Genomic DNA, 17,177 nt, shown 5'->3' with positions numbered 1-17,177 from the left:
CCCTTAGCATTATTAACCCCCACCCCCCACTTATTTCACAGATGGAAAAAAAATCCCAGAACTATCTCAGGCCAAGTCAAGTACTTTGTAGAGGTGTTGGTGTTCTCACCAACTGGCTTCGAGGCTGGAGGCTCGGGACTCACACTTCAGTCACTGGAGTATAGGGACAGTCGCTTGCCAGCCACAGGAAGGCAAGACAGAGCCCAGTGCAGTTTGATCCTCTCTTCCTCTCCACTCCCTCCCCACCCCCAGTCCCGAGCAGACACCATAGTGCATCTGAGCTGTGCAAGTCGTTCTGTCACGGTCTTCTGCCAGGCTGGGGTTGAGCTTGAGCATAGGATGTTTCTGGTAGAAATTAGGAGGATCCCTCCTGCCAGGAGAGACACTTCTCAGAGAGACTTCCTGGGGCTAAAACTCAGACCCGAGAGTGAGCATATCACACAGAACAGGGCCAGGAAGGCCTGTTTAGATGGCCTGGTAAGTTTTTGCTTAAAATCCTACTTTGGAACCTTTGTGAATTGTGAGTACCCTCTTTGTCACCGGAATGAATCCTCATTGGATCTGGGCTCTAGGAATTAACTCTTTCTGAAACTACTCCATGTTCCCTTCTTTGACTAGTTGACAGCTTTGTGGTTTTTTTTTTTTTTTTGGTTTTGCTTTCACATTTTAAAAAGATTTTATTTATTTATTTGACAGAGATCACACGTAGGCAGAGAGGCAGGCAGAGAGGGAGAAGCAGGGAGCCCGATGTAGGGCTCTATCCCAGGACCCTGGATCACCTGAGCAGAAGGCAGAGGCTTTAACCCACTGAGCCACCCAGATGCCCCCATCGCTTTCACATTTTTGGCCTGCATTTTGACTAGACAGGATCAATCTTAGAAGTATGGTGCAGCAGAAAAACCACGAAGATGTCAGAACCAACAGTGAAGTCTGTTTCTAATTTTTTTCCTCCTCCTCTTCCTCTTTCCTCTGTGGACTTTCCTCATGCCCTTCGTCTTATTACCATGAACCACGAGGCCATCAACAGAAGTTAGTTAGAGCCTTTAAGGTTTGAGAGAGAATCTGGAAACCACTGAATCTTACTCCTTCACTTTTTAGTCAAGGAATCTGAGGCCCAGCAAGGTAAAAAATTTGCCCAATGCCTGCTACACATGGATGAAATTAAATTTTCACCATAGTGCCTGACCCCTCCCTGCTTTTTGCTTCCTCCTCTCTCTCTTGCTTTCTCTCTCCTTGGTATAGTTGGACTGTTGGGAAAATATTGAGAGTGATCTGAGCTTGGATAAAGTCTGCTCCCTCCCCATGTTAAACCCCAATATGGGATGGGAGTGGGGGTGTAAGTTCTCAGGGTTGAGGGTTAGCTGTTTCAGTTAATCATGAGGCCCCCTAGGGGTAGTGGGAGTTCCAGAGCAGGAGACAGGCCCAGCTTCCTCTCATGGTGACCTTCCGTAGAGCATGGCAGTGCCCCTGGGGCAGAACCCAGGCTCCACCACCATTCTGGAGTCCGCCTCCCCTGACCACCATTTGGAATGGGTACTGAGGAGTGAAAGAGGTCTGTGGTTGCCTCATCTTCTAGCTGCTACATGACCCTCCGGTGAACTGAGCCCCATTTCCCAGCAAGGAGGATAAATACTGCTGGGGGTGGAGGTGGGGGTGGGTGGTGGTGGGGGGGGATATCCTTCAGATATGCAAGGGAGGCACGATTGCTTCACGTTTGGAGCATCAGACACCACACCCGCTGCAAAGGGCACCTTTTTTTTTAAATTGTATAGAGGCACCGTGGAGCCTGAGAAGTTACTGTGGGCCTGTGGGTCCTGGGCGGCCACTGTGCGCCTCCCTAGCAAATCCCATGCGCTTCTCTTAGCCTCAGTTTTCCTCTCTGGACTAGTCATGTCCTTCTCGGTTTCAAATGCCTGTGATTTAAACCCTGCTTCATGCGGAGGAGGGAGGAGAACCCAGATCGCATTGTCCTTTTGTTCAGCTTTTTTTTGGACACGCGGAGCAAGGAAAGGAGAACAGTTACTCCCGAAGGCTGCCCCCCCGCCCGCCCCCTTGCTTGTGACAGGTCGTATATTTGATTACGCAAAGCAAATTGGGAAATCATATCTCTGCAATCCCATCTGGGATTATTTATTTCGCTGCGTCCACAGCGGTCAAAGTTGTGAGAGGATACAATGTTAAAAGTAGCTTCCCGCGAGAGGAGGTGGATTCGAGTTCATCTCCAGAGAAACCAGAGCCATAACGGGCCACAGCAATCAGTTCTGCGAGACGCAGAAGTTCCAAACGTTCTTTACCACCCCAGGCGCTCGCGGCAGGCTGATCTAGCTGGCGGCGTCTCAGGCTGGTGATGCAGGGCAGGGGTCCTCCCGGGTCCAGCTTGGTCTCCAGGCCTGGGAAGCAGGAAAGTGGGGCAGGGCGGGGCGCGGAGATCGGGCTTGGAATCTCCCCGGGCCTCGCGCTTTCTGCAAGCTGGTTCGCGGAGTTAAAATGACAACCATAAACTGATACAAGTAACAACTTCCAGGTACTCCGGGGTCAGTAGGGCTGGATCGCCGAGCCAGGGGATCTACAGTGTCCTGTCCTTTAAGGTTAACCCCACTTCGCAGTTGGGGAGAGGGAGGCGCAGAGGGAGCTGAAGGATGTTCTTCGCTACCGACCAGCCGAGGAGCGGCAGAGCCCGCATTTGAAGCCCCGTCTGCTGGCTCCGAAACCCCGGCGCTCAGCCTCCAAGCCGGATCGCCCAGCCACCGCCCGGAAACCGGCCCACGGCCCGCTACGCTCCGGCGGCCGAGGGCTCTAGGAACCGGGCGAGAGGCGGCCGGCCGGGCAGGGAAAGCCAAGCGCCCTCCAGTCGCACCCAAGCCGGCGTGGCCACGCGGGCCCGAGGCACTGCGCGCGGCGGGCGGGGCGCGGGGGCGGGCAGCTGGGGGCGCCGCAGCGGATGCACGCGTGAGCCGGAGCTGACCCGAAACACGCTTCTTTTTCTTTTTCTTTTTGGAGCGGCATTTGAAGGGGAAAAAAAAAAAAAGAAAAAGAAGAAAATGACCCTTCCTCCCTTCCGCTTTCTTGTTAAAGTTCTGTTGCTGGACTTGCGGCAGGCGGTCTTCGCACCGGGTAGGTCTGAGCTGTGCGGGAACGGAGGAGGGGGGAGTGGTTGCTGCGGTTAGGGTGAGAGAGATTTGGGGGACAAGGGAGAAGGAAGCAGAGAGAGGAGCTGAGCAGTTAAGAGAGAAGGAGATTCCGCGGGCCTCACCCACCACCCAGACCTGCCGCGTCACTGGCGGCCCCGCTGCTTTGTCATTACAAGAGGGACTCGGACCTGCACTTGGTAATTTGGTGGTTTACCAGGCAAGGGATTTGTTTCCTCACCTAACAGGTCCTCGACTCCTGGCCTGACTCCTTTTTAGAGAGGAACCCGGAGAAAGGAGCTGGATTCCCTGGCCCCTCGCCTTTCCGTCGAGCATCCGAGCCCTTCCGCGGCCGGGCCCAGAACCAACCAACGAACATTCGTTGAGCTGTTCTCGCTAGGTGAAGACTATGCCGAGGAAAGCCTCCCCTCCCATCTGGCAGATGAGGCAACTGAGGCGCAGAGATAGAATTGACCAAGATCACGTGGTCAGTGGACCGACCCGTCTAGAGCCCGGGCTCTTTGCTCCTGCTGCTTCGCACGGTTTACTAGCCACTTTGCGCAACCGTAGATTCTCATTTCCCCAGAAAAATGGAGACAATTTCTTGTTTAATATCGGAGTCCCTCAGACTTCCTGAAGCTCATCCCAAAATAAAAACATCCCTTTCCCCACTCCCTTCCCACATACGTCACTTCTAAGCGATTGTTGGAATTGGGATACCCAAGGCGGGGTATTCGGGACCAGGGAATAGAGTGTAATTTAACTGGATCACGATTACAGCTGCGGGCCTCCCCGTGGCGGATTGGGTGCAGGGAAGGTGGTAGGACAGGTGGGGGTGGGGTGGAGCGGGACTTGCGGAATTGGGCAGGGAGGTATGGAGGCATGGAGGCGGTCTCGTAGGTTTCTGCTAGGGGTGGGGGAGTGCTGAGAAGGTAAAAGCCCTGCGCCCACCCACCTGAAACTTGCGGGCCGGTCCCTTCCGCAAGCGCGAGCATGGGAGCATGGGAGAGCCGCCTTCCCCACCTCGGGCCTGGTGAGGCCGGTCCTGCTGGCCCACTTCTCAGGACCTTGCTCTCTAGGTTTGCTCCGAGTCCCGGAAGCCGGTGCTACTGTCCTTGGGCCCCACTACCTCCTACAACCCCAGTCCCCAGCTCCAGTCCTAGGTTCGCCCTCATGGTTTACTGTACACAAATCCCTCTTGTTTCCTCCTCATGTAGCAGCTTTTACAACTCCCAACTAGTTCAAGGGCTGTCTGTCTGGTTTATTTTGTTTAGGAAATTGCCACTCAGTGCCCCTTTGCCCTCCGTTCCTTCCCAGTCCCCCTTCCCCTCGATCTATTACCCCACATTAGCAAATCTACTTTCTTGATTTTGTTTCTTAATATTTAAAAGAACTAGTGAAGGGCTAATGATCTCATATACTACCCCCCTAAAAGCAATAAATGAAATAAAAGCCCAGGGAGCCAACTGCGCGCACTCGCGGCCAGCCCTGGCGGAGGTTTGTCCTTCACTTTCACGTCACAGGGGAGAAGTACTGAAATGTGTGTTTGCAAAAGCAGAAATGTGTCTAGCAGGAATAGTCGCAGAATAGTTGATAAAAACGTGCTGTGTCCTGTTATAGGAGAGCTGCTCCTAATGCCAGGTACAAAAGTCACACGGGGAGCGGGGGGAATAAAATTAAAAAAACAAAAACAAAAACGCGGACCCATTGTGAGTCTTTGTGGTTGGGTCCCGAAGGGCCCCTCGAAGATTCTGAGACTTCAGAGAAGAGGCCGACCAGTCTACTGTTCTCCCGGAGACCTCTGGGCTCCTCTTTGAACCTCAGAGTCGTCATTGGAAAAAAATGGGGGAAAATAACACATTTCTGTTGTCAGGAATTAAAACGCTCTAATGTAAGTGAACAAATGCACTTAGACGAATATAAGAAACTACGAAAAAGGTAATAAAACTCATTGGTGTTATTATTAGTGGGGAAAGCGAGAGGCACAAAAGGTCTGCGTGACGCTTTGTCCCGTGTCTGAGCGCGCACAGCTCCTAATTTACCTTCTGAGACGCCCAGAGCAACTGAGCAGCTCACTGCAATAATCAGGACGGATTCTCTGGTTCCTTCCCTGGACATCGCGAGAGGCTTCGGGGAGAAACACCCGCACAAAGGGAAATCCCAGTGTCTGGTTACCAGGAAGGAACTCTGCAACTCCGCCAAAGGCTTGAGAGTACCTGCGCGTCCCGCCAGCCGATCGCGTTACTTTGACAGTTATCAACTGCCTCCTTTCCACCGCTCAGAACTTGGTTAACTTCTTTCCACGGGCTCTGAGAAGAGAGACGCTAGAATCGGTTCAGCAATTTCCTTCCTTTAACATATACTTACCGCAGGCCTACTATGTGCCCAGTGCAGTGGCACTTTCCCAGTCTCTCCTAAACCGATCCTGAGAGGCACTGATTATTTAAAGGTGTTCCTAGAAATGGGTCTAAGGGCTTTTAAATTCATTTCAAGAAATAAAATGTAAGGTTGAAATAGGGGACTAATTCTTCGAACATGTTGGAAATTAAACTGTTATTAATCATTTGCGTAAGGGATTTTTGAGGCTTATGGTAGAAAGTCTCTTTTTTTCCTTTATAAGTGCACCCATGCACACTAAAAAGTCATCCTTTAAAAAAACAACTTCGTTTAAAAACATGCTTGGAGTGGGTATATTGCGCTTAAAATCTCCTAATGGCATGTATTCCCCCCGCCAATCAACTGTAACAGTAATTGACAGTGGAGAAAAATGTAAGTGGGTGACTCGGCCACCTGCCGGCCTCACGGGTTTGGTGGAAGTTAATGAGGAACTACTTTGCACTTCAAGGATGAGCGGCGCTAGCCACAGAAATATCTACAGATCATTTGTCCGCCAGCCTGGCGCTGGGGGGTGCAAGGTATCGTGGTTTAGTGTTGCAGGAGAAAGTAGGATGCTGCTGCGCACCGGGTTAGAGAGGCCTCACTTCCGCACCCAACTTTGGGTTAATTGCCGAGGCGCGGAGATACTGGCGATGCTGATAACGTGCAGATCAACACCAGCCTTTCTGACCGCGGTCTTGACTGTTGCCTTCTCTGTGAACAATGCGATCCGTAAGTGTGTTTCTGCTTGTTTCCTATAGTCCGCGGGATAAATGGCGACTTCACCCCAGCAGACGCCGTCATACTTCGGATTTAATGTTGGGACGAACGACCCGGCTGCACCGAACGCCGCGCGGGAGCATTTCCGAGAGGAGCGCGGCTGGGAGGGGCGCCACAGCCGCGAGGAGGCGGAGAGCGCCAGGCCGGCGCGCCTCGGCCAATCAGCGCGCACACCGCCTGACAACCGTCCAATTAGAGGGCGCGGAGCTCGGGGCTCGGAGCCGATAATACTAGGAAGGGGAGCAGAGGCTGAGTATTGCAGCAAGGGGCGCTGCGCCGCACGCAGCTGCGTGCGCCCGCCCGCCCGCCCGCCCCTAGAGCCCGAGATCTGAGCCAGGCCAGGGCGGCCCAATCTTCCCGCCCAGACTGGGTCGGAGGAAGCCGAAAGCAGCTCTAGCGAGGTGAAGCGCTCGGGGGTGCCAAGGACCGATTAGAACTTTGCAGAGTCCGGGATGTGCGGAGCGAGGCCGCTGAGGACTTGATTCATCTTCTCCACCCTTCTCCCCTGCTCCCCGGCCACTGGGCTCCAGGCCTCCAGCTGTCAGCCCCCGATTTCGTGGCAGGGTGTGGCGACCCCGATTTCTGTTTGCAAGCACAGCCAGCAGCCCAAGAGCCAGGTCCCAAGGCTGGATAACTTTTGCCTCGGCTGCTGGCCCGGGCCTCAGAGTCTTGGTGAGTGCTGTGATGTTGCTGGGGTGTCAGGGAGGGCAAAATCACCTTTTCTTATCCTTTCTACTTTACGTGCATGTCTTGCCTGTACGTGCAAACCCTGCCTGATGTCGATACGGAGACCTTGCAGCTCAGCCCTGCGCGGCTCAACCCCTATTGCTACTGGAAGGGCATCGCAGCTCCATGCCCCGTGTCCTTATGGGGATCTGACAGAAGGATAATTTTGGCTTTGAGTTGATTATTTGCTGGGGGTGGGGGACATGGAAGGACCTTTCCAAGCTCAAAATGGGGTCCCTGTTTTCGAGAGGCACTTGAGAGGTGTAGGATGGTTTTTGAGAGGTGTAGGATGGTACTTCGCTGCGTCTGAAGGGCCCTTGTGATCTAAAGGAAAAGGACTTTCCCATGGACGTGGTCCTGTTCATCATGGCCACACTAGTTGGACGTGGGGAAGCCTGACGAGCGGACTAGGCCGGCCTAGTTGGACACAATACCTTTGTGTGTGTGATCAACGCGTTTCCTAGGGAGTTGTCCCGAGAGGGGGTGTAAAGCCAGAGAGGTCTGTGGTTAAAGGTCAGGTGCTCCTAGAGCACTTAGAATCAACAGATAAAAACCTTGTTGGGTTGGGGATTTCTGGGCCCCTAAAGATACAAGAAAGGCGCTGTGGCTGGAAGTGAGGGCCTTGTAGAGGACAGGGGTCCTCAAGGGGCCAAGGTTGGCGGACCAGGAGCGTGGGGCCCAAGGCCGAGGGTCCGTGCCTGACGGCGGTCGGTGCCTCTTGGGGTCTTTCCGTGTCTCGGCAGAGCGCAGGAGGAGACTGAGCGTAGGCCGGAGCCGAGCGCAGGGCGCCATGGCCGACCGGCCGGCGGCGGGCCCGGCGGCCGGAGACTGGGAGATCGACGTGGAGAGCCTGGAGCTGGAGGAGGACGGCCGCGGGCCGCCGTCGCCCACGCCGCCCGGGCCCAGCCCGCCGTCGGCGGACGGGGACGGCGAGGACGACGACGACGAGGACGACGACGACGCGGAGGACGAGGGCGACGGCCTGGACGCGGGCGCGTCCCCGGGGGGGCCGGGCGGGCCGGAGCAGCCGCGGGGACCACCGCCGGGGCCAAGCCCCGCGCCGCAGGCCTCGCCCGCGCCCGCCCGGCCCCCGGAGCGCGGCGCGAACGCGGGCGGCGGCGCGGAGCCGCGCAAGCTCAGCCGCACGCCCAAGTGCGCGCGCTGCCGCAACCACGGCGTGGTGTCCTGCCTCAAGGGCCACAAGCGCTTCTGCCGCTGGCGCGACTGCCAGTGCGCCAACTGCTTGCTGGTGGTGGAGCGCCAGCGCGTCATGGCCGCCCAGGTGGCGCTCCGGAGGCAGCAGGCCACTGAGGTGCGTACCCGCCGGGCCCGGGGTCGCGCCTCGCGGGGGAGCCGGGCCGCCGTGGGGGTCCGGCGCGGGGGGGGGCGACGCGGCCGCTCCCCGTCCCCGTCCCCGGGGCCGCGGCGCCTGGCGCTTCCCGGGAAGGCCGGGGAGGACGCGCCTCTGCTCCCCGTGGCCCGCGGAGTCGGGCGGGGTGGAGAGGCGGCCGCGGGCATCGCTGGGGGGAACGTGCCGGGAAAAGTTTTGTATTAAAAGCAGGCGGAGAGACCTTGAAAGTGGTTCGGAACTTTGTGGGAAAGCCTTTTTTTTTTTTTTTTTAAATCTTTTAAATGTTCAGGCTTATTTTGGTGGTGCTGGGGGGAGGAGGACGGTGGTTGCCGCAGTGCCCCGGTTCTGTCGTCCGTCACCGTGTTGTAGTGCTGGTCTCGGGAAGAGAACCACGCAGCGGGTCGTGCGCTCAGCGCTGCCGCTGTCACGGGCCAGTTAAGAGAGGCACACGTGTTGCCCATTTTACAGATGAGACCGCACTGGCAAGGGGAATTAGGTGCCCGCAGCGAAAGGTCACGAAGCCGGGAGCTTCTGACCTATGAGCCGGTGGAAAGATCTCTGCTGCCTCGCACCGTGCCAGAGTTTTCTTTAAGGGGGAGGCTCTTCTTGAACTTCGGGTTTCGCGTTTCCTTGTGTTCCCGCGCACGGAGAGCTCAGAGTTAGGGAGGCTGCACGGGGTCCCCTCTCCCAGATTCAGGGCGTGGGAAGATTTTTGCGTTTACTTTTTGGCGAGAAGGGGCTGGGGAATGGATCACCATACGCACAGAGGACAGTGACCCTACTGGAAAGGTTCCCAAGGCCCCCCAGAGAGTGTGCGTTGGATTCCCCAGGTGGCCTTGGCCCTGGGCTGGGCCTGCCTCGCCTGTGCCGCGTTTCACCGCGGTCTCCTGGGTCCCTCGAGGGTCCCCCGGGCCTGCTGGGCTGAATGCCGGGGTACAAGGGCCCAGAATACCACAGTCCTGGCGGTGAGGGAGGGAGCGAAGTCGTGTTTCTCCTTGTGTCCCCCATGCCAGGAGGCCTCTGAGGGTTTTGTTTGCCTTCCTGTGTCCCAGTCTTCCACTGTTTTTAGCCAGGCTCGGGTTTGCCAGACCGGTAGCCTCATACCTGTCCTTCAACCCCCTGCTCCCCATCGCACCTGCCTTACTGCGGGGAGGAACCAGCTCCGCCTCACTGCTCAGTGGCAGGCCATGGGCACCTTTGACCCTACCTCTGGGTGCCTGGGACACAGCTGTACCCCATAGCTCTCCTTCAGGGCCTAGCTCCCGTCTCCACTGTGGATTTTGCCTTCCTGTGGGATGCCCCCTAACTTCTGGCTGTGGGATGAATCTGGGGTGACTCTAGCCAAAGTGGACCCAGGGAAAATCTGCCCCACTCCCCATCAGTTGGAGTTGGTGGCCTCAGACAGAGCTTCCAAGTCGTTGTCCTGGAATTAAGGGGTGCTGGTGTAAATTTGTTGAGAGTCATTTTTGACTTGGGATGGGGAAGTAAATACATTGAGCCGGGGAGGGTTACTGATGCCACTTCCTAGTCCCTCCCGTCCCACAATTTCTTTTAGGCCATTGCTGATTATGTTTCTTGTGTTCACAGGACAAGAAGGGGCTTTCCGGGAAGCAGAATAATTTTGAGCGCAAAGCCGTGTATCAGAGGCAAGTCAGGGCGCCCAGTTTGCTGGCCAAAAGCATTTTAGAAGGTAAAGCAATGCAGAATTATTCTTCAGCCTTCTAAACCAAGTTCTGAGGGAGTCCCATTATTCACACATATGGCATTTTTATTAACCTGTGAAGGAGCAGTCTGAGGGGAGGGTGCTTTTTATTAGGAAGTTTTGCTCTAGGGAGGAAATCAGGATGTGGGAAAATGGATCTCGCATCCCTCCTGAGGTTTTCTTCACCGATAATTCTGCTGTCTGCTTAGTACTTGTTTGCTTAATCGTTAAGAGTGTGTCTGAAATTTGCCCTAGCATGAGAGGTGTGCAAAGATCCACTGTCACCTGATAACAGGGTGAGGAAGGAAATCAATTTAAAAAATTTCTTTGGTTGTTGTTGGAGCTAGAGTCAGTCAAGTGAGGAGGTCAGCAGCTAGGCACTCCGATAAAGACCTCTAGTTGGGCTGACCCACCCTCTAACACCACTGTTTTTCATCGTACTGTATTCCTCCCCGGAAAAGCTACGTAATTGTGGTTATTGTGCACCTCAGTTGGCCATTTCTGACAGTCAGGTTTGTAGAATTGGGAAGAGGCTTTGAATCAAATGAGGAAAGTGGAGATTGAAGTTGATTTTGAACAGCGTGAATTCTTTCTCTCTACCATGTCTAAAGCCTGGGGATACATTAATTCTTCTTAGATTATTGCTGATTTTTAAAAGTCACTCTGGGAATAGAATTTATTTATTGATCTGATAATATATTGACTACCTTTCACCATTTAAATAAAGGAAAGTTTATATTTGTTCTAATCACTGTCTCTTCATAAAATTCGGGTTGAAAAGCAGGCTTTTTTTTTTAAAGTAGATATTTGAATTCTGTTTTTTTTTTTTTTTCTTACGTGGCTTCTGAATGGAGTTGGTTCTACGCAGGTTTTAAAGTCTGTCTTACTCTGTACTATATACTTCTGATCTTAGAATGGTTTCTCATGCATTAAAAATGAATTTGGTTGCAAACTGGGTAAACAGATTTATAGCCATAGGGACCACAGGGATAACTTGAAATGGTGCCAAAGCAGCTCAAGGAGTGGGAGGGCTAAATGGAATAGTAAATTCAAGTAAATAACTTCCTGGCAAAACCTACCATAGAGATGGAAACATTAATATTCAAATTTTATTTTATTTGCAAATGAGGACAATGGGTTTGTCACTGTGTAAACACAGACATCACAATGGAGCCTTCAAACAAATTTGAGAGCAGCCAGTCCTGGGGGTTAGTGAAATACTCAAAGTATTTCATGCTGCCAGGAATTCTACTTATGTTATGTTAATCTTCATTGTTGTTTTGTTGTTTTTAATACTTTGTCCTTATTCATAAAATGTGCACTGACTTTTTATTCTAATAATCGCTTGTTCAGCCATTCTGGGATCTGGCCAGTGTGATCAGAACTTGGGAAGAATGTTTTAGTTCAGTAATTTTCACCGTAGCTGCAGCTCCCCTCTCTGCCTTTACTTTTGTTTGCTTGTTTCTACCTCCGGCCTCTGGGAGGGGCCTGCTTAAATCACTGTAGAGTCTGACCAGTTAACAGCTCTTTTAAATTTTCTGTGTTTCTCTGTTTCCTTAAGTCCCTTCTCTTTTTCTCCCCACTAATTTGCTGTAACTTTCTCTTTTTCCCTAGTTCTCCTTGGACTATTCTACACCTGTAACAATGTGTATGTAATGAACCATCTTTAGAAAATAGCCGTGCCGTCAGCTTTAGGAATAGAGATCTCTGTTTACCATGGAGAAAGATGACACGGATAGTAAGAAAGCATTGACTGAGCAAGATGATGGGCAGACTTGTCTCTTAATATGTAGGAGTCTGGGAAGTGCATGACAGTTTCAGCCAGTGAAGTGTGCCTGGACAGGTAAACAAACACACCCGTAATGACAGAACAATAACAGAAAGTTACAGGATCACTCCCCCGCTCCCCGGAGAGACCTAATTTAAATTGAGCCTACATTTTTGCTTTCTGTGTAAAAGACGAGTGTTTCGGAACTGTAAATTTTTCTGGTTCTGCCGACTTGCGGCGTTTCTGTTGCCTTCTCAGCTCCTAGATTTGTCTTCCCCAGATGTTAATCTCTTTCCCTGTGCAATGCTTGCTCATTTTAGGCTACCGCCCCATTCCAGCCGAGACTTATGTGGGAGGGGGCTTACCCCTACCTCCCCCGGTTAGTGACCGGATGCGGAAAAGGCGGGCCTTTGCCGATAAAGAGTTGGAGAACATTATGCTGGAGAGAGAATATAAAGAGAGGGAGATGCTGGAAGCGTCCCAAGCTACTGCCCTGTTCCTGCCCAGCCGCCTGGGGCGCGGACCCGAGTACAGCTCCTACCAAAGCGCCTACAGCCCCACCCCAGTGGAGCCGGCCAACAAAGACTTCTGCAATTTCCTGCCCACCTGCCTTGATCTCACCATGCAGTATTCAGGGTCTGGGAATATGGAACTCATCTCTTCCAACGTCAGTGTGGCCACGACGTACAGGCAGTATCCCTTGTCCTCGAGATTTTTAGTTTGGCCCAAGTGTGGCCCCATCAGCGACACTCTTCTCTATCAGCAATGCCTGCTAAACACCACCACCTCGGTTCAAGCCCTGAAGCCTGGCACTGGCTGGGACTTGAAGGGAGTGCGGGTCCAGGACGGACTTGTGGCAGAACACGACTTGACGGCCCCCAAGCTAGAAGGCTCGCTGCTGCTGCCTCACCCTGCGGAGGTCCAGACCTCAAGAAGTGACCTTCAGGGTCACCAGGCCGTCCCCGAGAGGTCTGCGTTCTCCCCACCCAGACGGAATTTCTCTCCCATTGTTGACACGGACTCCCTGGCAGCTCAAGGGGACGTCTTAACCAAGATCAGCAAAGAAAGCGCCAGGCACCCTCTGCCACTTAAACATAATCCATTCCACTCATTATTCCCGCAAACGCTTAATGACAAATCAGGTCCTGAGTTGCAAACGCCATTTGTCAAAGAGGCCTTTGAAGAGGTCCCTAAGAAGCACAGGGAGTGTCTAGTCAAGGAGAAGCAGAAGTACACATTTACAATAGACAGATACGCCAAAGACCTTTTCGTAGCCAAACAAGTCGGAACAAAACTGTCTGTGAATGAGCCGCTGTCATTTTCTGTTGAGTCTATTCTTAAGAGGCCTTCATCTGCCATCACTCACGTCTCTCAGTGAAAGGCTGCTCACAGGGAAAGCTGGATTTTCTGCCGTCTCAGAGGGTTCTTACCAGTTGCTAATTTTTTTTTTAAAGAAAAAAAAGCTAAGATGTTTGTCTGAAGAAATTTCTAATGTAAATGGTGATGATTTAAAAAGTGGTATCTATTCATATGCATGTACTTTTTCTCCCATAAATATATTTAAACCTAAAGATGGAAATTGCTTACGGGCAAACTGTAAAGTTCCGTGCTTTACACCGCATTTCAAAAAGCAATAAAGTTGACACTGTCTTCTCAAAGACCCAGTATTTGCAGAAGTACCTAGTCGTCTCTGTCTACAGGAAAAACTAGTGTCCATGAAACATGTTCCTTGTTTTTCTGTGATTCTGCGTAGTTTCAACTGCTCCCAGTGGTCCCTGGGGGCCACAGGAGATAGCTTATAGTGCCTTAGTTGTACATTTTAGAGGCTGTGTAAATATAGCTACTCAAAACTGAGGCAAAAAATAGCTTTAAGGAGAGCATAGAACAGCTTTGCCTGTTTCTAGAATCATAATTTTGCGTGATTGGACAAAGTGGAATTAATTTGCAGGAAGATCAAGTTTAAGATCTTGTTTATATGATGATCTGAGTTCTTGGGATGGATGTCTTTTAGCTCTTGGCATCGCAGTTTCCTTTCCTGATGGGGTGTATATCTGGGACCTCAAGCTTCCTTCCCAGATTGAACTTTCTATGCCGTCTAGGTGGCTAGCGCTCCCAGAGCAGATTCACTCGTCATCAGACTGTATGGTTGAACCCCTCTCAGCTCTGTTATTTCATTGTTTCCTAAGGACCGGAGACAGCAGGCACCGAGAGGGGGACACGGTCACATCTCTTCCATGTCTAGCTTGATGCTCCCACATTGTCACCAGTGCCAAAGGCTTTCGGTGTAGCTTTAAACAAAATCACGTTCAGATCGCTTCAGCTGACAGTGGCCAAAGCCAGCAGACAGTCTTCACAGCATGAGGGTGACTTCTTGAGTCTTAACCCCACTCCTCCATTTTTGAGTTTATTACTACCCTCCAGTTTTGCTCAATAAAATGTTAACAACTATTGTTCTCTATGATTGATAAAATGAGAGTAAGTCTTTTATGAGAGTATTAAACTTATCTCTGAAGACCTCATCTGCGGACCCCAAATGAGGTTTTAGGATGCCTCAGTCATTTCACCCCTCCAAATCCAGAGTCAAACAACCCACCGTTGGTTTTGCAATGGAGTGAGTTGTTATTTCCAGTTCTCCTGTCACTTGGGGAGCGAGAACACTTGTTGGGCATGTGGAACGTGCCAAGAGGTTTGGCAGTTTAAAGAGTTTCTTTCTTGCTCTGGAAAACGTTTAAAATTACTTAAAAATGATTTTGCTACTGATGAGCTCATGTAAACCTCCAGGGGTTCTCTGAATTCTTGCTTAAAATTAGAATCGATTTCAAAAACAACAAGCCAAGCCTTAGATTGATTTCCAGTTTGTTCTTGTAAAATAATATTTGGTTTGATTGAGTCAAATTTACTTATTCTTACTATTGCAAAAGCCAGAGCAAATGGCAGTTTGCCAGAGGGAAAGAAAATGAAAGAGGACAGAGCTCACAATGACGGAGATTATCATCATTAAGTGGAAATATGTTTTCCAGTCACGAATGCTGGTGTCTGGGACAGAATCTGACTTCAGCCACCCCTCCCACTCCTCCAGTCATCTTTGTTTTATCGATATAGTTGTTGATTTTTGTCTTCCTATCAGGAATTTGTTTTTTGTGTCCGGTGTGAAGTGTAAACTTAACATTCAATGTAACTACTGCTGAAGTAATGGGAAAAACACATCAGTATAAACTCACAGGAAAAAAAATCCCAACAGGGAAAAATAAATCCCAAGGAGAAGGCCTTCTTGATCCAAACATGGATTTCCTCTCTTTTTTTACTCTATTTTAATAATTTGAAAACTAACATTGGTCAATTTCTTTTTTCCCCTCTTTGTGTTCAGTGTACACTTTGGGACATCTTTTCTGTCCTCTATCATTTTAGTCTCATTAAGTGAATCCCATTGGCTGTGGGTATAAGCAGTTCTTATCACGTTACCAGTGACCAGAATTTTTTTTTTTTTTTTTTTTAGATTCATTTATTTTTATTGGAGAGAGAGAAAGGGAGCCAGCATGTGAGTTGGGGAGGGGCAGAAGGAGAGAAGCAGACTCTCCACCAAGCATGGAGCCTTGTGAAGAGATGACATGTGGCTCCAGCAGGGACTCCAGACAAGGCCCTGTCTCAGGAGCTTAAGATCGTGACCTGAGCCCAAACCGAGAGTCAGATGCTTAACCCACTGAGACACCGAGTTACCCCACCAGCGGCCAGAATTTTATTGTTCTCGGACATTTATAAGGGTCGGTACTTAAAGTAATATTATTATTATTGTATCGTGCATTAGTTCTGCTCTAATGATGAGTTCTTGGGATTTCAAACCTACCGTCAGCCACTCAGTGAGAGATTTGCACTTGGCCTGTGACGTCCTACCATCATTCCACTTCGATCAAAGCTACTGTTTGATTCTGTAGAACCTTCCAAGAGCACTGTCATCGACATCAAATCAAACTTGTGGTTCAATTTAAGCATTTTCTGTGTTCAAGGCAATAAATGGATTTGGCTTTCATTATTTTTAAGAAGGTAAAGAAGAGTAAAATGTGGACCTTCTCCTCCATTTAACTCACAACAAAGTAACACAGTTTCAATGACACATTTTCCTTCCCTCTCAACCAGTCAAACATGACAATTCTTTGCTCTGTTTGTGGTCATGCATAGTTTCCAACACTGCTTCCCAAACTTGAATGGACCAGTGAATCACCTGGGGATCTTGAGAAATACAGATTCTGATTTTCTGTAGGTTTGGGGAAGAGCCTGAGATCCTGCTTCTCTAAAACACCCCCAGGGGATACCGGGGTTGCTGGTCTGTAGCCCGCACTTTGAGCAGCAAGTATTTACATTTTGGTTATTTCAATGCACGTTTAATCTACTCTTCTGTGGGTTTTGAGTTCTAACGCAATGGAGTTATCATCAATAATTTAATATAAGTGACTCATTGAAAAAACACTTCCCTCCAAGCCCGCAGACTGTACAGCATTAAGAGGGAATCACGTGGGAATGTGGGCTTGGGTGATTAGGAAGCGTCAGTGCCGGTTCATCAGTTGTGACTCCTGCACTGCACTGGAGGGAGATCTGTTAGTGGGGGAAGCTTTGCCTGTGTTGGGGTTGGGGGGAACATGGGAAATCCCTGTACCTTTCTCTTAATTTTGCCATGAAGCTAAAACTATTCTTAAAAAAACCAAAAAGTCCTTTCTTAACCCTTTAGTGGCAGAAAGAAGTAGGACCTAGGCATAGTCCTGACGGAGACAAATTGCTTCCCTTTCTCATTTTTTTTAAAACTAGAAGATCTTTTAGTTCAGTTACAAAGTATTTTTTTGATTGCAGAGAAACACACATCACCTAAAATTTACCATTGTAACCATTTTTTTTATTGTAACCATTTTTAAGGGTGCAGCCCCTTGATACTAAATATATTCACCCCGTTGTGCAATCATCACCCCATCCATCTCCAGAACCCTTTATCTTGCAAAACTGAAACTCTGAACTGTAACTCTGAGTTACACAATAACTCTCCCACCCCGCCCCCCCCCCCCAGCCCCCGGCTCTGAAAACCATTATTCTACTTTGTGTCTCTACGAATTTGACCATACTAGGTACCTCCTATTAAGTGGAATCATTCTGTATATTTTCCTTTTGTGATGGGCTTATCTTACTTCATGGTTCATTTATATTATAGCATACGTCAGAGTTTCCTTCTTTTTTAAGGTTGACTAATACGCCATTGTGTGTATACACCACACCGTGTTTGTCCATTCATCTATCTGTGAATGCTTGGGTTGCTTCCGTCTTTTGACTCTTGTGAATAGGGCTGCTGTGAGCGTGGGTGCG

At 50.4% G+C, this 17,177-nt stretch overlaps 1 protein-coding gene across 1 annotated transcript; it reads left to right on the top strand.

The window, feature by feature from the left end:
* The first annotated feature begins 6,799 nt into the window (after positions 1-6,799).
* DMRT2 (doublesex and mab-3 related transcription factor 2) lies at positions 6,800-14,272 on the top strand. The gene is made up of 4 exons (XM_080820585.1): positions 6,800-6,956; positions 7,754-8,322; positions 9,949-10,051; positions 12,152-14,272. The coding sequence occupies exons 2-4, from the start codon at positions 7,801-7,803 to the stop codon at positions 13,207-13,209; spliced, it is 1,683 nt and encodes a 560-aa protein (XP_080676711.1). The 5' UTR covers positions 6,800-6,956; positions 7,754-7,800; the 3' UTR covers positions 13,210-14,272.
* Positions 14,273-17,177: the final 2,905 nt, after the last annotated feature.

Source organism: Martes martes (genome assembly GCF_963455335.1).
Source record: "Martes martes genome assembly, chromosome: 12".
In the NCBI taxonomy this organism is placed as follows: Eukaryota; Metazoa; Chordata; class Mammalia; order Carnivora; family Mustelidae; genus Martes; species Martes martes.
The sequence above is the reverse complement of the archived record's forward strand: the minus strand, read 5'-3'. Positions and strand labels throughout refer to the sequence as shown.